The sequence below is a fragment of the Rhopalosiphum maidis genome, chromosome 2 (genome assembly GCF_003676215.2).
Source record: "Rhopalosiphum maidis isolate BTI-1 chromosome 2, ASM367621v3, whole genome shotgun sequence".
NCBI classification, from domain to species: domain Eukaryota; kingdom Metazoa; phylum Arthropoda; class Insecta; order Hemiptera; family Aphididae; genus Rhopalosiphum; species Rhopalosiphum maidis.
Genome location: NC_040878.1, coordinates 61163715 through 61187100, shown reverse-complemented (window position 1 = coordinate 61187100; position 23386 = coordinate 61163715). Strand labels below are relative to the sequence as shown.

Genomic DNA, 23386 nt, shown 5'->3' with positions numbered 1-23386 from the left:
AGCAATTGTTGATGTTTTAAACAAAAAATTCTGCTTAACTATATAAATAATTTATTTTATTATCAGAAATATACAGCTATGTGTCATTTTTTTATATTTCATCGAAATATGGGTTTAAAATATAACAAACTTTGGTAAATTTGTTATTATTAAACTGCTTTTATCGTTTCTTTTGAAAATAAAAGATTAATTTGAGTAGGAAACAGAAATTATAATATGGCAGTATTAAAAAGAAACTTTGACATTGTTCGTGTAACTCATAATTAAAATTCTTGCTCTTATTTCACGAATTTGAACAGAAATTATTCATTTTTATTAAGTTTATACTATACAGTTATGTGGATATTATACTTGTAAAATTTTAGTTGCTGACTAATCTATGCTAACCTTTAAGTTATAAATCGTTTAGTTTTATTCTTATTTTTATAATCTTTTCATGGTTATAAAAATAATTATTCATTCAATAAATTAAACACAAATTCACTGTAGAAAAACAGTTTTAATATCAGTCTAAATCGTACCTCTGTGATATATTAATTAGGAGTAACCTATGTAAATGTATAAATTATAAATACCTTAAATTCTACGAACCTAGATATAATAAGTTGTATCATTGAAAATTATAAATAAAATACTACCTAAGTAGTATTCTAAAATGCACTACACTAAAATTTTTTGTAAGGTAACAAATCACGCAGTATTTGGAATTATCTCGGCAACAAACGTCCTTATTTGCATTGGAGTTAACATGATGTGCTTGGGGTCAGACAATTTTTGTTCAGGCTTGTCGGCTGTTCGGTGTCTGAAGAATTCTTATTTTTTGACATCCAAGTAAGTTTAGTGTTTTCCGAGAGCCATTGATTTCCACCCAATATTGTCTCCTTCAGTGAAACTATACGGAACTTCGTAAACAAATCCTAAATCAATCAACAAGTCGTTATAAAATATGAAAAAAAAAACAATAAGAATATAATAAATTATGAAATAACAATTGTTTCGATGTATAATCAAGTTAAATATGAACTGAACTTTCATAGTTGTCCAAACTATGCAATAAATTATATAAAAAATATTAGAACGATATATAATATGTTCGATTTAAATCAAACTTAAAATTCATATATCAAAACCATATAAATATTTTAAATTAAATATAATTAATTATTTTTTTCTTTTTTCTTTATTTGGTTATTATTTTATATATTTAAATATTAATCACATTGCCCTTAGTACATAACATGATCTTAAATTTACATTAGTAACAAAAAAAAAAAAAACAAACCTGCACGTCTAAAACAACTGGAGTAGATAAATTTTTATCTTCATTGTACTCGAATATGTGCTCAAATCTTAATAACACTGACCCGTCTTTCCACGGTTCCAAAGTAAGTAACTGTACATTATTTGGTAAAGGTCTTTTTAAACCAGAATACTAAAAAAATGAATTTTCAATTAAGATTTTACAAAAAAAAATTGAAAATAAAATGCATACCAATTAATTGCAAACTTAGTTTGTATTACTCAATTATATATATTTTGAACAAACAGAAAAAAATATACATGCTTAAAAATTTAATTAAATTTATGTTCAGATTATATTTTTTTTAATGTCGATTTTATATTTTTGCGACTTGCAGTATGCTTCATTAATACAATTTACATTTTTTATTTATCTATAAACACTTATTATAATTATTCATAAGCTGTTCAATTCTACTAAAAAACTGTAAAATGAAGTTTACTAAATGCTTGTATTTTAATAAAACAACCAGAGTTAATAAATACGTATTAAAACGATAAGGTGATGGTAACTATTTAATTATTATTTTTTTTCTATTATTTCTTAATTGTTTAAGGTTATTTTTTTCAATACTTTTTAATTATACGTAGGAACTTAGATTTTTATTAAATATTTTGTGACTTATTGTTTAGAACAGATTTATTAAAAATTATTTATTTTAATATAATATATTAATCAATAAATAATTTGAAAATTGTAAAAATATTAACAGTTGGCATTTTATGTATCATTAGAGTTGGAAATTCTTCAAGAATACGTTTTCGTTTTTATATAATTTGATAAGTTAAATATAAAAAGTAAACGTAATTTAATGCTTAATAATATCACTGTTTTTGTTATTACTTCGATTTAATAAACGATATCAGTTTTTTTCTATAATATTTTTACTGAAAATATAAATTATTTTCCTATGGGATTAAGATATAACATAGACCAGGACAGCGAGTTTTCTTAGTCGATTATAATGTATTAGTCTCCCTTGTAGTTTTGAAATAATATTTTACAAATTTAGTTTTTTTGAATTTTTATTATTTAATTAATAATATGTTAAGTATCCTTATTATAATTTTTTGTATCTCGTTAATTTATTTTTATATTTTCTCGTAACTTAATTTTGTTTTTACCAGATTATAACACGCAAGTAGTTCATTACTTTTTATACCTACATACTAAAATATATATAATGTAGAAATACATAACGTGGTCGTAGGTTTACAATATAAAATTTAAACTAATTATTATTACATCGCTTTAAATATTCATGACTCGTGTAATCTAATTTATGTATTATAAATATGTATCAATAGTATTATTAGAATAAATTCGTAGTTTTTATATTCAAAACGTGTTTTCAGAAAAATACTTATTTTGTTTTACCTGTAGAGCAGTGGATTTCTTTAGCTCTTCATAGGATATAACACTCTGTTTCTTTGTGAAAAAATATTGTGGCCGAATAAGTTTTCTTTGAGCCAATAGTCTTTCTACTGCAAATTGTTTATCAACGGATCCAAAAGTTAAATAGTGATTTCCTCTGGCTACCAAGCCCACTCCAAATGCGGTCTCATTTAACGCTTCGTCAACGCCAAAGGCATCGTCGTGGAATATCCTTCTATGTACCTAAGAATGATATTTAAAGTCATTATAATTATATTGCAAAATAATACTTGATACAACTAAAATGATAATATATATGTGTGCGAGTACCATGAGCTCGATTTCACCATCCTGAAGACTCGATCCACCTTGAGACCTGTCATTGAGAATGGAAAATCGTGTTTGTAGGTCTGTCAATGATATGCGGGAAGTAATTGGATAATAGTTTCCAGATACATTTTCCACGTTTTCTTTTAATGAGAATGAAGGTCTGTAGTTCAATACACGTTTCAACATTTCTCGGCCGTTAGAATCGGTATAGAATGTTTGATTGTTTTTGTAAAACGGAATGTAAAAACGTGATATGATTTCCTTTCCAATTTTATCGCTGAGAAAGAACAAACAAAATTAGTAACTTTTTATTGGGTCTGTTTAGGACAATCAATAAAAATTATTTTATTTACTTACTCATCTGGTATTGGTCCTACAAGCCATTCGAATTCGATATTATCATTTCCGTTGTATTTTCTTATCACCTGACTTACCCATTCATTACATTCTTTATGGATTTCTTGTACCACGGGTCCTGAATATAGATATAAATAGTATCATTATGTTATATTATTATCGTTGTGACGCTAATACAAATCGATTTAATTTAAAAAAACCTCTAACCTGATACACGTCGTGGTTTTTTCTGATTATCGCAAAGAGGTATAGGTGCACCATCAGGACGAAATATATAAGCTCCCGAGGCTCTCTTATAATCTTTTCTGTTATCTCCGGGCATACTTTTGTAATATAAAAATTCCTGAATTAACGGTATTTCCTCGTTGTCGACGTGCAGTACAAAACGCTTTGGGTCGTTGTCGTCGATTGTTAGACCTAAACGCTAAAAACATATATTTAAATAAACATATGTGTAAAAATGATCCTGAGTTATATAATTATTCGAGTATTTAGCAAATAGTCATATGGAAAATTATTATTTTTTTTTTTTTATTAAAATAAAACACGCTGGTTTAGTGTGAAAACTCCAGAATACAATTATTTTAATGCAAGCATGATATTATGTAAGAAACATAAAGTATTTATCCACATGTACCTACATCTTAAATTTTTCTTGAATGAGATCAACTTTGACAAGTTTTTATAAAAAAACGATTGAAAACTATTGAAAACTATTTAATCAATTGCATCTTTAGTCTTTAATACAAATTAATAAATAGAAAATCTGTCATTAAAGACATTTTTTTGAAAATGGAACTTATTTTAACCCGATTTGTTTATTTCAAATGTAAAAAATACAAGTTGAATATATATAGCACTATTTATTTAATATTATGCCATATACCCATGTCCTATAATGATGTTTTAGAAACCGCGATGCTTACTCTATCGCCGACGTCCACGGGACCTTCGGTCTCCGATCCTGCTGACCTCTTGGCCCGTAAGCTGTCGGTATAGCTACTCGGTTGTTTGGTGATTAAATACGACTTGTACCCCAGTGGCGGTATATCTTCGGCCTGGAAAACGAGTTCGGCAGTGGCCGACGATTCGCGGCCTGGTATACGTAGTACTGCATCTGGCAACGGTACGAACTGCACCGTCAGATTTTGTCCCCACGGATCGGTTACTGTATAGGCCGTCTCGGCGGTTATGGGTAACCGGACGAATTCCGTTACCGGTCGACTCAGCGGATTATAAAGAGTGAGTACGAACTGTTCACTGTGTTCGGATACTTCGCATTGGCTGATATTCAAAAGATGACAGGACTTACACCCTGAAGTTTCTATGCCGGTGGCTAAACCTCTGAAAACGAATGCGTCAACTACAGCAGTTGTTGTATATTCGACGGACACGCCGTTATTATTATCAGTGATGTATATTTCTAATTTGACGAATGTATAACTAAGATAAGCGACGGTGTTAAAGACCTTATCGTAAGTCGAAAAAAGTCGTCTCACTTCTGCCGTAATAAATATTTTGTCCTAATAACTGTGCAAATTGAGTACGAGATGTACACTTTGTACTTTAAGGGGGCCCTTCTTTTTAGATATTTATTGAAAATACTAAAAAAAAAACCAAAATGAAAAATATTTAGTATACGTGGTTTTTATAAAAGCAATATGGATGGTTTGGTACGAAATTAAAAACTTCGAAATGTTCACACGTTAGTATGTGTAAGACTATAGCAACTAGCATAATGACACGTATGATAGATATATTTTAAAAGGGTAAAAATTAACGGTTAGTTTTTATCGAGATCGTGAATTGGCTATTGGCTCTTGAAATGTTTTTTTGATAATCATCGGATGGAAAATTGCAAATAATTTTAGAATATTCTATTTACGTGACTAAAATGTGTGATGAGTATACGTCATATATCCTCGCAAAACACGCTGAGTAGGTACTTCCGTATCCAATACATCACTGATTATTATTATTATTATTGTTTGTGCATTACGATAATATTGTGCACGACGCATCTTCGCACTCTTCGATCGCCTCGCTCAATAGCCGTGCGTAATCGTTGGCCACGTGTTGCTTCTCTGTACCGGTAATGGCATCGTGATGTTGCATCACCCCCATCGTTTCACGGAGCACTGTGATTTTTGGCTCATACTTAGCGCCTGTTAGGCTCTGAACGGCCAATTGTTTGCACGTCTAAAATATTATTAATAATCAAAATAATGTTAATTTCGATTTAATATAATAGAACGGTGTTTCATTATAATGTATTATTATTGTAAACGCTACAACACGCAGCTATGAACAAATGTGTGTAATATCGCCAGGGTCCTACTTCGTTGGGGTTAGTAGGTTGAGTATTTCGATATAATTTATATTAAAACACGATTAGAAGAATTATTGAGCGTATTGAATGTGTATGGTGTACGTAAAAGTTAAGTCAAATGTATAGCACACTCAATGATTTCAATTAGTTGGGTTACGTACCTGTAAATGATTATTTCCCCTTCTTTCGTAGTATTTTTGTGTGGGCCTGGACGTAAAATACCCAGTCCAATACGAATGTTTGTCACTTTTGTACGGGAAGAAGTCGTCTTGCTTGGTTGGAAACGTAATTTTCTGATCGTTTACAGCTTTCAGATAACATGATGGTGTAGAATAAATAGCATTGACTTTACTTCCGGACGCTTGTTTTGAGTTTATATGTCTACAAACGATAAAAGGTTAAAGTTCGGAATCTGAGAATATTTTGATTAATCAAAGAAAATTAATTGTCCATATACCACAGTTGTTAAAATAATTAATTTTACTTTCTGACTAAACCAAACCACCGTGTAAAATAGTTTTCAAATAATTGTATTGTTAATGGTGCAGTGGCAAACATAAAATATACTATATAGAGTGTCCTGATATAGTATTTTTTCCGTCTCACTACCGGCTGTGCACCAATAGCTTTGTTCTAATTAATAATATTTTAAAATTTAATTTTTGAAAAATATTGCTTTATTACACGATTGCGTTTACTATTATTTTTTATAACTCGTATATATGTAGGTATATAAGATATAAATGATCAGTATCAATTTTCTATAATTTTATGATTTGAATTGTTAAGTTTCATTAGGAATTTATAAATATAAGGACTACAACTCTAGAAATCAAAGTAGAATAAAACGAGTTTGAAAAAGTGCTTAACGGGAAATTATACGAAGAGTTATATTAATGACTTAATAAACACACACACACACACACACGTCATAATAATATAATGTACAGTATTAATTACAAAATATTTAAATCTTAAAGGGTTTTATTTCTAAAATGAAAATAAATTTAAATTTATATTGTATACACTTTAATAATAAATAGTAATTAGTAGATTCGTAGTCCATTCTGTTATTATTTTTATCTGGGTGGTTAATTAATATTGAATGCATTAAAAAAAACTATTATTGTCATACAAACAAACATTATAATATGACTTTTAGATGCGCGCACTTAATATAATTCTATTTAATAAAAACCTTTTGAAAGTACTATATGCATTCATTTCAGAATAAAAATAATATTTATTAAAACAAACTTATTTCATTTTAAATGTTCCACGGGTGAAAGCCAGATGAAAGTTATATATTTAAAAAAACAACAATACTAATATAACTGCAAGTTTATGTAATTTATGATATTGTTATTATTTCCAAGATTGTAAAAATGTAAAATGATTTAGTATTACGTCTTTTTAACAATTATTCCATTCGTTTTTCAATCGAGTTATAAATTGTTTACTCATAATGTTTCTTAAAATACCCAAGTAAAATAATAAATAATTTAAAATAACAATATGCTCGTTCTTTGAATGAACCATTAAATTTGAAAAACTATGAATGCACATCATATACAATATTATACTGACTTAATTAGTTTATCCATGCTATAAAAATTAACAGCTGCATCTGTGTATTGGAAATCATCACCCATTGTTAATATAATATGATTAGTTCGATAGTGAGAGGATTGGTTGGTTGCATATGCAATAAGCCTTTGTGCCTGAAAACATTGACCAATATTAAGATTTCCGATAAAAAAAAAAAAAAAAAACCCATGCGCGATATTTTAATTGTATAATATATGAACTGTACTTGATTGATTTATTGAATAACTACAAGCAGCAATCATATTTCGTTCATTTTAATAGCGGGTAAAATGTTTTATTCTGGCAAATAATACGAGTTAAACTCGTTATGCTATTGTTTGATTTTTTAATAAATAATATATTATAATAATAATATGCTGTTTTTGTAGTGGCATAAAATAACAATATTTAGTGGATTTAATTACTTAGGATATTTCGACGAAAAAATGAGCATACAGTTTTATCCATTTTATTAGTAAACGAATAAATGCTAACAAGTCAATATTGCTTTCATTCTGTGCGTCACTGATAAATCCCTGAAGATTGCGTTCAAAACAAACGTTATTTTTAATCAATAATAATTTCCAAGTATTATAATTTATAAAAAGCTTAGTATTTTTAAGTAAATAAGCTATAAGAAATACCATCATAGATGTTTTCTACAAAATTATAACCAATATTTGATAAGCTGTGGTTATTCTGAAAATGACGGATATGATAATCATTGTAAAATTAAAATAATCGCAGCACTATCTTATAAAACAAATAAAATAAAACATTGCTTTCTATTTTTTATTATTATATATTAAACTAAAGAAATCATTTTGATTTTTATAATAGAAATTTTATAATTATTAAGTTATTTAGGATGTATAAAAACCTATGTAATGTATGGCCAAAAGCTGAAAAACCTTTAGCTAGAAATTATTTACTTGGTCTTGATTTAAATGTTATTGTTTTATTTAAATTCTACCGCGGAAAAAAATTAATAACTTTAACTCATAAGTATATTATTGAAACATTGTCAATAATAAAGAGGCTTATGAAAGTTTCGGAAAGTTAACACTTTGCACTACATATTTAATGTGTTTTATCCGGGGTCATAGAAATTAGAAATAATGAATCCAGTTCTCATTATTTTAATACATATTTATTATGGAAAAAAGATAAAATAAGACGTGATAAAATATAAAACTCAAAAATCAATAAATATTTTTGAAAATCGGAAGAGTTAATATTTTATTGAGTGTAATTTAATAACCTAACCTATTGATTTCAAAACATATATTTTATATTTTACACTTTTAGTTTGAGGATTTTTTTTAAAAAAAAAAAAAAAAAATTGTTCTATACATAAAGAATATAATTGAAATTATATTAAACTTGAAGAATTTCAAGTTTATTACTTAAGATAATCAAATTTATTTATAAGAAAACTTATTTTAAGATAAAAGTATATTTCTTATTATTTTTGCCTTTCTTCATTAAAATAATTTTGAACCCGGCTTTTAGAACTTGTTTTACTTTAATTTAATATGAAATTCTAAGAAATAAATGTGGTTTAAATAAATGAAATATATTGTTACACGTTATACATGAATAAATTATTATAAATTATTATAAATTATAATATTATTGGTTTCGCGAAACTTATAAGCATACATCAGTTAATTTTTAATCGAATCAAAATTATAATTATTTGAATTTAGGTTAATAATTTATAGTTGTTAAAATTGTATATTGTACTAAATATAAACGTAAAAATAATTATGTTCAGACTTTTTAAATTTCTCGTTAAAACGATTATTTTTAACTTCGAAATTTCTAATCATTATTTTATCTACCATAATACACGACGTACATGCCATGTTGCCCATAACAATACTCACGTCATTAACACAATACCACGAAAAACTGCAATTCGGACCGTGTTAATATGATCATAGGTATACAATTTTAAAAACAAACCAAAAAATTATCAATTATTGTTGTTACGTTGTGCTAAACCAATAATGATGTATTAATATTTCACTGCAGGACGTTTATAAAGACGAATTACATGTCATATACACTTATTAATATTATATACGTCCACACAACGGGTCATTTAAGCGATTTAATGATTATTATTTCGCCGCGTGTAAATGAAGTGAAACCAAAAAAAAAAAAAAAAACTATATAAAATGTGATTGTGCACCACGTCGCGTGTACTAACTTAATGAGTTTGTCCATACTACGAAAGTTAATAGCAGCAGAAGTGTACTGGAAGTCTTCGCCCATTGTTAATATCACACTGTTAGAGCGGTATTGAGAACTTTGTTTTTTAACGTACTCAATCAACCGGTTCGCCTGCGTGTGTATATACAACGTACATTCGTACGTACATGTGCTTAATAATCGAATATATAACGTTAGTGATTTACTTGATTAATTTGTCTAAGGATTTGAAATAGTAATTGGCATCTTGGTACGTAAAGTCTCCGCCCATTGTCAATATCACGTTGCCGTGGTTCTGGTATCCATTCTCTTGGTACCGCAAGTAATTGATCAAATAATTCGCCTAATTTATTTATTTTTCATGCAGAGTGCACAAAAATATAATATAATATATATAATGTATATATTATTAAATTCGCGAACAGCCAACGGAGTGATTGACGACAAAAATATGCATAAGGATCATTGGGGAAGGGAAAGGAGGAAGGATTTTATTTTTCAATACTCTACCTTGGCCTCTACGTTGTACTCGGGACTCCTTATGTCGTCCACGATTGGGTTAACGCCACACACGATGTCGAAACAAAAGCCGTCGGGTGCGCTGTAATAGTTGTAGAGAACTTGTGTGTAGAGATCTGCCGATGAACCTAAATCAAAAGTGAAACGAATATGAGATTGGTGAAGAACATATTTATGGCACTCAATTACAACTGTCTATATATACGCATATATTATAATAATAATGAACAGTAAACTGCATGTGGTATGCCGGGCCACAAAATATGTTACCGATACAATAAGTTTAGGTTTACCGAATTTACGCATTTGAAGACTTATGCATAATATTTCAATATAATGAACGGGTATAGTCTTTAAAACACGAATACGATCTAATACAATTCATGTTTATGATATCACACGACTTAACTTAAATTAATTAAAATACAATGAAAAATTAAAAGTAGAGTCAACATTGGTGTTGGATATCAACCCTCCAATACGCTCGTCGATCATATATACATAATATAATAAACGGTGATATTTGGAATGTAAAAAGGAGCAGTGAATCGAGAATGGTAGAATTGGTGCAGAGAGCGGAAAAAATTTTTTTTATCAAATAAACCAGTGGACCGACAGTATATTTACAATTCTTTACATACGTTGTACAAGTGCGTATTGTCGCCGTCTTACTAACGAATAATATAAATACAATTACATAACACAGTTTAAATTTTGTATTGTTAACCTAAATATTACAACTAGGGTTCTAAATTTGAAATATTTCAATGAAATATTGAAAAATATTTTTTCTTCTTTTAAACGTGTTCGGTTATATAGTTGATAAGAAATAATATGTATAGAAAATAATATTAAAAAATATACACTATATATTTTTGATAATTTTTTCGTAGTGTCTGGAAAAGATTTTTAGCTAGCTCACTAAGCAATAAATGAACTATTCCAAAAAAAAAAAAGTAAATATCTACAACAACTTCCGAGCCCTAGAATTTACCACTTGTATTATTATTAATTGGATCCTTATTGGTTATCGGTTATTATTTATTATACATATTTTCTTTATTTCACACAATAAACCAACTTTTAAAAATTTTCACTTGTAAGTTGACGTGATTATAAACTTTAAGATATAATAATTTATACTTTATTTTTCATTGAAATGAAATATTTCAAAAAAATAAATTTCATGAAATTTTAAAACCCTAATTACAACGAATGCGGCACTATTATTAAATTTAAATGTGAAAATAAAATTATATATTTATAACGTGTATAAATGTCAATTTATAAAAATGCTCATAAACTCACTTATAAATTAAAAAATCTTGTAAAATATTAACGAGAGAACACAAAAAATAAAGTTCTTACCAGTAAGTTTAATATTATGTCAATTCGCTGTAAAGCTTAAAATACAAAATAAGAATCGATATTTTGTCCTTTTGTGACAAGAGTCGAATATCGGACGTATATTCTGGAACACGTGTTGCTCACCTTCAGTACACGCTTGCATCATTTAACTAATTAATAACTCTTATAATAATTTCGGTTATTGCGTAAAATGTTTTTATCCTTCCGTCAATTGTGCGAGATACTTGCACATTTACTCCGAGTTTATATGTGAATAAGGTTAATTATAATATTATTATTCATTAATGGTAGACCAATTTTTGTGTAACTCTCGTCAATAGGTGAGATCCATTTTTTTTATTTTAATGTTTGTGTTAAGTTTTGTTATTTCCAAATATTGCATTCCCGTCAATTACTACTGTTTACGTGAGTTCCTCGTGTGTCTAAACGTATACATTTTAGTGCCAAGATCATGAATATGGTGTTAATATCCTGGAGAAATTATTTAGATTGTAGGTAGTGAAAATATATTTTTATCTCGATCAATTATACTATGAAAATGTATTTTATTATGTCTAGCAAAGTTTTTTGTTTGTTTTTATTTTATAGTGGCTTTACAATTTTAAAGATTAGGATTTTTTAGTTTTTATTTGTAAAATGTTAGTTTTGTTTTCCATTAATATATAAACTGACTAACTTTGATATTTTTAGGTATCCATTTAATCATAATAAAAACAAATAAAACGTAATTCAAATGGTTTAAAACAACAAATACTCGTACTATTGGGTACAATTATTTTATCCCACGCAATAACTAACGTCACAAAATAACGAGTGATTAACGAAGGGTTGACCATCAGTGCCAAAAATATACATGAATCTAATGAGATTTTGAATTATTTCAATTTTATTAAAGAAAATACGATGCTGGGGTTATAACATGGATAATACAAACTTGAGTTCATGATATTTTAGTTTATAGAAATTAATACTTAAAGCTATAACATTTCAAATGAATAATTTAATTCAACTCCCATCTGAGTCAAAATGTATGCCCGAAGCGAAATTGTACCTTTTAAAAATTCAATCACCAGGTTTTCACCAAACATATTCTTATTGAACTGGTTGTTACTTAACACGTAATATTCTCGTAAAATAAATATTAGTACCTTGTTTAGTATTTATTATTACACTTTTATCATTATGTGCTCATTATAGTAATCACACACATACAATAAATATTATATTTTTTATAATTATCTATAAAAAAATGTATTTAACATTATAAAATTATAAAATACAACATTGTGAACATTATTGGTGGGAATAAAGAAATTTATAAGAAATATTATGATGCTGGTAAAAAAAAAATCAAAATAATATTTATAAAAACCTATATTGATATTAAACAAAAACCATATTGTTAATGCGCCAGTAAAACTGTTTAATAAAATTGTCAATAAATACTATTGTTGTATACACATTACACAATGTTAAGATCAATAAACATATATTGTAAATTACTGGTTTAAGATACCACTAGCAATATTTATGTTTTTAATTGAATGAAAAAATGTTGGAGTCAATAAACACTACTAATGTCTTTAATTAAAATTTATATTTTTTATTCGTAACATTTTTTATATTATTTTTACTATATTCATACTTAATTGCAATCTAAATATTTATGATATTTTAGGTTTTAATATTTGTATTATAATCTTAATAATTATAATATTATATCATTATGTCATTGTAACAATAAGCAATATACAACCTAATTTATATTTTATTGTGGATTGTAATGATTGAGTTATAATCCTATAGGAAAAACTAGTCCACTAATAACGCATATTATATGAAGTGAAAATTATAATACAAACATTTAAATGTACCAATATATTGATTCTGAATAGTCCTAAATGGATATCATTGGTCGACAAATTTAGAATGGAAGAATAATTGAATCCATTTTTTGAACACTGGAAATTAAAAACATTTCTAAATACATTCAACCAACCAAGAAAATGTGATAATACAATTACCCAGTTTATTTAGTATTATCTAGTATTAATTTTAAACAAATGAAAAATCACAACTAACCAGATATTACATTTACACATGAATTTTTCGTGAGATAGAGCGATAACCGAGTGTATACGCTATATTCACGATCATTCAAAGATAAACGCATCGGAAAAAATGTGAATTTGTATGAAAAATATAGAGAGTGGAGCAAATTAATTTAAGATGATGAATTGAATAGGTGGTAACACTTAGGGGGGGTATTATCCGGTGAAAATATGATACATTTAATTTAAAAGATAAAATATTACTGAACGAGCGGCTAAGCTAATTAAAAATGTTGGCTTAAAAAGAAAGTCTGCAATAACACGAGTATAACGAAATTAGATATAAAGTTGAAGATTATCTTTCAAAAGATACAACTTGGATATTATGATCCATTTTGTAAACACTGTGATAATAATAATGAGTTTAATAAAACAAATTGTATTGTGTACGTGAGAAATATATTAACGCGGTTAGATTAAAGATTTCGTTATGTATTGCAATGCAGTGGTTCCTGGTTGTAAGTGATCAACAATAAATGAGGAGATTGATTAAATATTGAATAATATTACCTAAAGATAAACACTAAATAATATTATAATGAATAACGTTGGTTTATTTTTAGTACAATATTATAATTATGTTTACCGCAAGTTTTTTCAATCAACAAATCATTAATATCTGTCTTATTTAACTAAAACTAATTTTAAACTATACCATTTAATCATGTATAAACAAATCCAATATATATAAAAATTCATAAATTAAATTTTAAATAAACTGTGAAGCGTATAATAATTGTATTATTTTACGCTTGAGGGCGTTATTAGTAGGTATTAAGTATGCATACCAGTATACCTAATACATTTATAAAGAAGCGATTGACTAAAATTGTCTGGATACAATACTGAAATTATTGAATTAAAAATTTATAATTATAATATTGTTCTTTAACTCGTAAGTATTTTTATGCCATTCTATACAAAAATGTGTACACCAATAAGTAATTAAGACAAAATTGGATATTGAGCATTGGTTTCGCTTCCTATAATATGATTCAAACTCAAGTATTCTTTTAGGTGTGTATTTATTAATTAATAATTGTAATTAGTAATATTTATTAATTGTATTTATTTTTTTAATTTTTAAAATGATCTTGCATTTAAAACAATATTTTAAATGGTACTTCACACAGGTTTATCTAAAAATTGTACACATTTTGTTCAATAATGATGCATTTACAAATATTCTTCTCCATATTTTTATCACACTATTTAAAATACATTTTTCAAACTAGATACTCTAAAATTGTTTTTCTCGAAGTAAAATCATTAGTGCTTAAATTGTCTACCCCGAGAAAAAAAACTTTTTAAAAATATTGTAAAACCAATAGCCTCGAGCTTTATTCGTCTTGATAAAACGGGATTTAAAATATTTTTCTTATTATTATTGTCGTTGTACAAAAAAAAAAAAAAACGTTATATTATAATATAATAATTTATGTTGGTTCGAATTACCGCATCTGATAGTTTACTTCAAAGTCCGATCTCGTAATATTTCGTTGACGTTAAAAGATTTAATCTCTCTTTACGTACGTATAACTTTACTTATCATTACAAAAACAGATGTTGTTTTCGTTATTAAAAGACAGATAACACATAACAAACGAAATCGGTCCGATGAACAAGTTCTCTAGTATATTGTTGTACTATATTATAATTACCGATATTAGGACTGGATTGCCATATCATTTCCGCCGTCTTATTCGTCAGCCTTTGTATTTTGTCCTCGAAGTCCAATCTTCCAAAAAATAGTCCATCGTAACCGAATTGTGAAAACAATGTAGCCATTTGCCTCGAGTGACCAAATGGATCGATTTGCCACCCGATATGAGGTCTTCCACATTCGCCGAACGTATCATTTAATTTTCTGTGACCAAGCCAGTGATTTTAGTTGATTAGAAATTCCGTAAATTATTTAGGTAGATGTACTTATGGACAAAATAAGGATGGAACTTAAGAGGATTTAAACTCTACTTTAAAAAACTCTACTAAGTCCTTATGAAGTAATTTCTAAGTAAACATCAATTTTCGAATTAAATACAATGAATATTATTGAAAAAATAAAAATAAATTTAAAATGTTGATTTTATGGCACAGTATTTTAAATTTGTGATTTAAACACAAACTATAAGAATTGTTGAGTTTTTCACAAAATATGTGGTAAAAAAATAAATTGAACACACAGTATAAGTAATATTTTACAACGAATATTCGTATTTTTCATTTTATTCCGTTTGTTTAATACATATCGGGTAAATATGAGATAGATATTGAATGTAAATTATCTCATAATTAATAATTTGTATTTGTACACCAATAACCGTAATTGGAGGAGGTGTGGTACTACAAACCCCGTTTTAATTTTAATAAATATTGCGGAGACCTGAGTCTCCTCAATCAGTGGTAAACATTTTATACAAACGAAATCGTTAACCTATGCAATGTTTTTTTTAATTACCAGTATTATACTATCGACTAAAACAAAATGTTTATAAAATATATATATTTTTTGTAATGTAATATTACCTATTTTGGTGGTTTAGGAGCATATATAATATATTTTACACTGGTCTTGGACTGTTTCGTATTAGTCCCAAAATTCACACATATATTTTGTTCCGACCTTGGTTCTTATTGTATTATTCGCAAATTCATGCGAAATAAACGTCAACCGAAATTTCTAATGAACGTCCTTTGTCATTACTCATTAAGTATACGAATGACAAATGGTCATTACCATGAATGAAATTCAAATGGTTACCAATTGGGTGGATGCTAATTTTATTATTATAGGTACCAGGTACGGTTAACAATCGATCTGCGCGGTGACGACATAAGCGATTTACACCGTACCCGTTGAGCTTTACGAAACCGACGCATTTATTATTTACCGTAAACCCCAAGTAAACTGGTCGACAATGGACACATAATTTGAAGCGGCTTCATCGTTCATGCTCCACGCGCCGCCGATAAACTCCAGCCGCCCAGAGGCCACTAGGTCTTTTACGATACTCTGCGTCTCCTCGGACTGATCTACCCACCATTTCCAGAAGAATGCCGTCTCTACGTAGATGAACCTGACGGCAAAGAGACATACAAGACACGTTAATTAAAAGAGTTCGGGGGAGGGTATAAGGGCTATTACTTTTATCAACAGCTCGTAACAGAATATATTTATCTTTAGAACCTACCTCTTGTTCGGGTCTTTTGCCAGTTCGTTAACTACAGAGTCTAAAATAAATTGTACGCCGGCCAATTGAATGGAACTGTTTGCTAAAAATAAAGAAAAAAATGATTAATTAATAAAAAAATATCATACGAACATAAAACAGCCATTCTTTTGTTTTTTTTTTTCTATACGTACATTAGTACATACAATATTGTATTATACGCTATGAACAATATGAACTTATATTACAGCAAAGCAGAATAATTAGTTGTGTCAGCATAAACTAACCGAAAAGAGTTTACAAAGTAATTAAATTTACAGCACAAATTTAATACTATGCATCGGTATACATGTATTTAGTTTACATAGCATTATGTATAATATTTAAATGTATTAATTTAATTATATTATTTTTGCACGTAATAACATGAACTTAAGTTGCAGAAACTCTTATAAGAAATAATCAGTATTTATTTTACTAAGTATTAACTAACATTTTAAATTTTTTAAATGTTCTTTTTATCTTAAATTAATTTTTTTTTACAATATCAATAACAGTTTTTCTAATTATAACTCAATAATACTCAATAATATTATTTTGTAAATTTCAGGTGATTTTTCAAAATGTTTTAATGTGTTTTTTATGTGTATTTTTCCAAATGGCAACCCATCAATTTTTTAACATTATGTTCTGAAACAGAATACTCATTTGACACTTTTAGTGTTTAAAATATCAAATATCAAACTAATAATTTATTATAGTATATTATATTATTTTTAAGCTTTTAGATAAGTAGATAAGTACATCACAATGTTTTAAGTTTATTTGTGACCTTACTTTTTTAAACTTTAAATAGGCAAGTACTTAAAATGTATAAATAAGAAACAATTTATACACCCACATTTTCAAAATAAAACTTTGTGCGTCATAACATCAAATAAAAAATATGACGTGTAAATCAATTAAATCGAAATAAATTAAAAATATAAATCACGAGGATTGAATATGGTAAAATTTGCATAAATATTTTACAAAATAAATGTGGCACATTTAAATAAAATATATGGGTCAGCCTAGTTGTATATAGCAGGGGTGGCCAGCGAGAAGAAACTCGCGAGCCACCAAACATATTAATAAATATAGAAGAGCCAAAATGTAAAAAAAAAAAAATAAGTCATACATAAATATAAATATACATAAATTCATATTAAAATTTTTTTTTGTAAAAATGTTACGATAGGTAAGATGCGAATCGCAAAAGTCTATAACGCGAGCTGTGGATTGGCCACCCCTGGTATAAAGGTACTTCAATGTATATTATATTATTTAATGTTTTGATCTATAACTTAAGTGTTATTTATTTATAAAATATACAGGTTTTTCTTTTTTATTTATACCATTAAAGTTATATTATGTATAATCACTATAATAGATTACATATTTTGTATTATTACTTATTGTATTGATGTACTACATTCGAATAAGTCAAAATAGATTTTTTGGATTATTAAAACTAAATGATTAATTGTATACTATTATAATATAATTACTGCCGAAATAATATTGATCGACGGTCTTCAGCCAGCCAACGTCATCGTGTGTATGAGGTATAAAGTGCACATTGAGATATCCATCTTTGACCGGATGACACGACTGAAAAAAATAACCATAAAAATAAAAAAAATAAATATTACTCGTCTCAGTAAATGTTCACCGTTAAGTCGTTCTACAAATATAAGATTGTGCAGGAAACGTCATTATTATTTGTATACGTGCTTGGTTTATTTAATAATATAGGGAAGTTTGCCCAGATGGTATATCTGTATTACCATGGTTCGCAGTTAATCAAAAATATTACAAAAAATGGCCGGACTTGTCATTTTCAATTATAAAAAGATAATATGTGTTATTTATTATTCCTCGTTAAACGTTTATCGGCGTAGATACGGTATATACGTTGTATATAATAACTCTAAAATGGTTTTACTTATTCGTGAGATTCTTTTCACCGTCACTGGTTTACATATAATTTTATGTCTTTAAACGTAGATACCCGAGTTGTATGCTGTATACCTGTATAGTGTATATATGTGTATTGTATAATGTATATGTATGTGTGGAATACCTTTGTAAAACTAAAATAAAAACTGAACAACCAATCAACGTGTACGATAATCTATCAACTAAACTTTAGTTACTAAAGCATCGATAAAGCATCAGATGTACGGTAAGCTTCGTGTAATATGGATAATTTATTACATTATTTATTTAATTTTATCGCGTTCTACTACGTTTGGCCACATTCTATATTATTTAAATTCTCGATGTATTTAGATTTTATCTACTGATAATACCTAATTACTGTGAATTAAAATTTTAAACAGGTACCATTTTACATTAATAATATTTTATGTATATATCCGAGTTTACCTATATTTACCTATATTATTTAGCAATCAATAACTGGCTAGTTTAACTAGTTTTATACATGCATATTGTATACAAAAGTTTAATTTGTTCAATAATAAAAATAATTGAATCATTTTTAACAGCTTTTAATACTCATGTATCATAACTGATTTAATTGTGTTACGTAATATAGTTTAAAATAATTCAACAAAAAAATTAATTCACTAGTATTTTTTCTACCAGAAATGCTAAACTTGTAACACTGATTTGTACATCGAAAATGTATTGTTCTGTTGTTTATATGCCGTTTTATCATCAAATAAAATCCAAGAGTTTTACCACGACACCAATAATCCTTTAAAACTGCATTGTAATAAAATGATTTGACTAAATTACATACATAGTATTCCATTACTTAAATAAACACAATGTTTTAATGTCGATACTTGAACAATATAGGCGAATATTATACGGTTCAATTCGTTTTAATCTCGTACACGCATTTAGAATTTCAAACGATAGTATATATTTTTATAATCACACATATATTAGTGAAATACAATTATTGCAAATTGTGTTTATCAATGGTACCTTTTTTATAACATGGCTGTTATGTGTTAAAATATATTTTAATTTTGTGCAATGCTGTCAAGTTTTATAAAAAAATAAAAAAATATGTAGAAATAACAAAATATAATTAATCTATATATCAACCAGTGATCCAGTAAGCTCCTACATAATTTATACTGTAACTGATACAATTGCATAGTGTTTATTCACCAGCACAAAATATTTAATCAATTTAAGTTAATGGCTTAAAAAAGTTGAAACAATATCAAAAATGTGTTTATTCTCAATGGATATCCATAAAAAAATTGTCTACTTCCTAATTGAAACGCATTAAAGCTTCAATTAATATTATCAAGTATTATGTCATATAAAATTTAAAAAAATTGTATATAAGTGCAAGTATTTATCTTCAATAATTGGCGATCCATATTTGAAAAGAAATGTTTATTTTTTATTCTGATGAAGTTAGTTAACAATTTTGATATTATGCATATATCTAATTTTTTTTAAAAATTTTTAAAATTTAAACGAAATATCAAATTAAAGTATTTGATAGGACTGATTATTGAATAAATAAATCAACTTTAAAATATCGGTTATTATTATTTATTTATTTTTTACTGACAAAAAACTTTTAATTTCGTTTTATATAGAAAATATTGTGCAATTTTAAATTTGACAATATTGGAGTTTATTTAGTACTACGCAACCGTTTTGTATATGTCAAGGATTTTTTTTATTATTCGATAAATAAATGCAGTCGGATTCTTCCGAAACAATAGATTTTATTTATTATGATCTCATTCAACTTTAACGCCATTCACACTCATATATAAATCACCATGGCGAGCGATAAATTGTTTTAATTGTTAATATAATGTTATATCCTTGCTTATCATTAAAGCAATTATTATTATTTAATTTTTATTAAAATATCGTACATGCATAGATAATATGCCAATACTGATTAAAAAAAACCAGGCAGATTAGATTTTTATTATTTATACATTTTTAATTAACTTTTTTAAAAATCAGTTATTTTATAAGTAAAAAAATATTTAATAAATACTAAAATAATATATAATTTAACGATTAATTCACGCTGTATTATTATTGGATGAACGAACCTAACGATAAGACATGAAAACGATTACTGTTTAACTCAAATATTGATTAATAAAACGTTTGATTACTAATTATAAAGAATAAATGTATGTCATCTATATTTTATGTTGTAAAATTAAGACACTGCAAACATAAATAAAATAGTTGACAGGTTCAACGTAAAAAACATTACAATGCTATTATTTTTATTGTTTGATTATAAGTCTATAATTAATATATATTTAATTATGTTTAAGATATCAATAAAAAAAACTACCTGTTAATGAATATTAGTTATTTAAGTATACTACCTAAATATACTATACAGTGTAACATTTAATGCGAATGTATTATATATACTATTTATATTATTTTATTATTCGTACACTACTATATGACCGTACCTCATATCCACATTTTGCACTCGGTTCGCTTTTTCTCCAGGGTAAGGCGTAAGTACTCGTGCAAGCGATCAGCACCAGCAACGCCTTGTCAACTGAGTAATGCATGTTTCGTAATTATTAGGTATGCGAAAACGGCTTTTCGACACAACTAAAATAATAATAATACACTATTATTGTCATCAGCCACAAAGTTCAGCGAGAGCAAGACGAGCGCGAATTCAACAACCGCTGCATTAGTTGAAGTCGGCAGTTGTAATAGTTGCCGACTGATACGAAGACCGGACGTTTTGACCGGTATTATAGTGTGCCATTCTACCGGTTTCACTACTCCTCCTGTGAACAGATTACACCGCGCGAGTGTGAGTGTGTGCGTGCGAGTGAGTGGTAGCCGATTACGATGTTATCTCAGCCACAATAACCTTTGATCAGCGGTCAGGTGTTCAAAATAAAAACACCGTTGAAAAGATAAAACACAAGCAAACGCTTATCCGTTAACGGTTTTTGTCGGTTTGATTGTTATTGCAAAAGTTAATGAAGCATATTGTAGGCGACGAGTATTACCTATAATTGTCGGCGCATTGTCTGCAATCCCCAGTAGTTAACACTACACCGGTCTTTTGTTAACATTATTAATATATTTTGCTATACTTTCGTTAGAGTGTTATAACGAGTGATTGTGGTCCGAAGTATGAGCGAAGTGAATGGACATTATGATTGATTTGAAAAAAATTTATAATAATCAAAATAAAATCATTATTTCAATATGTACGCAGTAATCAACGTCATATAATATGCTTCTCGGATGTTTAATATGTACGCAGAGTAGCGAATAGCAAGTGCCTAGTTTAAAGTAAATTATTTAAAATTAGTTTCATTTTTCTCGCGACATTCGTTATTTACTACTTAGAAAAAACTTTTAAAAACATGGTCGAGTTTTACCGTGTACATTAAAATATGAATGACTTTTACCTACTTTTACTGACAATACGTTTTTAAATATTAGCAATAAATAAACACAAGCTCTTTTGTTCATAGTTCTTGCATTTACTTTTTTTAAATAAAATTGAATGCCTACGTTTAGAAGCTAAAATTGCTTCTTTTGCCTTTATTTAAATTTCTTTTTGACTTTAAATCCTCATATATAATTTAAGCATATTGTTCCAAAATAAAAATTAGCCATTTTTAAATAAATAATTTTTTTTAGAACATTTTACATTTCAAGACGCTGTTTTTTTACATATTCAAATAAATTTAACAAATATTTATTCACTAAATTGTAAATAATATCTACAATAAATTAAATTTAAAAATAGCCATTGAAATTTACGCTGTACGATTTTCTCATGATATTTTTATTAACATATTGTTACATAAAAATATGAAGTATTTAAATATATAAACGTATTATAAATGTATGGAATTTCTCTCGTGGTTTGTCAATTTTTCGTTTGGCGTGTTATTATATGTTAATATAAAGTGGTTTCTGGTGTTAATACAATAAATTTAAGTTACTATATTTATACATTCCCTTGTGGGGATAAGATAAAATATCCATTTTTTTTTTTTTTGATAGTTGAAAAATCTGATGAAAAATATTCGAAGACTTATGTCTATTTAGTGAAAACGTGAACGGTCATAAACGTCGAAGATCTATAATTCTTTCGGACCAGTTCGATCGACGATAATATTATCACAGACTATTATTGAATTATAAATAAAATATGTTAAAAAAAAATTAATAATTTTAGCAATACAATATATTATTTACATATGCCGATATTACAGAACAGAGGTTCTCTGCTAGGGTGTCGCAAACTTTCCGTAAAATTATTTTAAATATCCTTATTTATCATAGCAATCATTCAAATTTTTCACAGTTAAAAACAAATCATTTTATAAAATATAATAAAATGTACATAAATATACTCGTAATACGAGTATTTTAAATTTTTACACTTACAATTATTATTGTTTTGTTTGTTTTTTGTCCTGTAATTTTTTTTTTTTTTAATAATTAGATATTAACATTTGAATACGTAAGTATATGTTGTATATGCCATGTATAGTAGTCAAATGAAAATTTATCAATAATTAACTCAACGTTTTCAAAAAAAGAATAAATGATTTAAAAAGTGCTTTCTCTTTCAATATATATCAGTAGCCCTAGAAATCTCTAGTAAAAAAAAATTAAGAAATTCAAAACACTTTATAGGTATATTATTGCGCTGAACGATATT

At 27.1% G+C, this 23386-nt stretch overlaps 1 protein-coding gene across 3 annotated transcripts; it reads right to left on the bottom strand.

Annotated features, from left to right (window-relative positions):
* Positions 1–479: 479 nt before the first annotated feature.
* On the bottom strand, positions 480–21488 carry LOC113552828 (lysosomal alpha-mannosidase-like). 3 transcript variants are annotated; one of them, XM_026955780.1, is made up of 16 exons: positions 21150–21488; positions 18213–18315; positions 16684–16765; positions 16384–16569; positions 15154–15359; positions 10005–10141; positions 9493–9626; positions 5852–6071; positions 5361–5560; positions 4288–4705; positions 3569–3785; positions 3362–3479; positions 3005–3281; positions 2678–2917; positions 1283–1432; positions 480–917 (listed from the first exon to the last, which is right to left on the bottom strand). In XM_026955780.1, exons 1-16 carry the CDS (start codon positions 21252–21254, stop codon positions 744–746), a joined length of 2967 nt encoding a protein of 988 aa, XP_026811581.1. In that variant the 5' UTR covers positions 21255–21488; the 3' UTR covers positions 480–743. The 3 variants fall into 3 exon arrangements, with proteins under 3 accessions (XP_026811581.1, XP_026811580.1, XP_026811579.1); XM_026955779.1 differs by lacking the exon at positions 9493–9626 and adding an exon at positions 7278–7411; XM_026955778.1 differs by lacking the exon at positions 9493–9626 and adding an exon at positions 9701–9837 and having other exon boundaries at positions 21150–21487.
* Positions 21489–23386: the final 1898 nt, after the last annotated feature.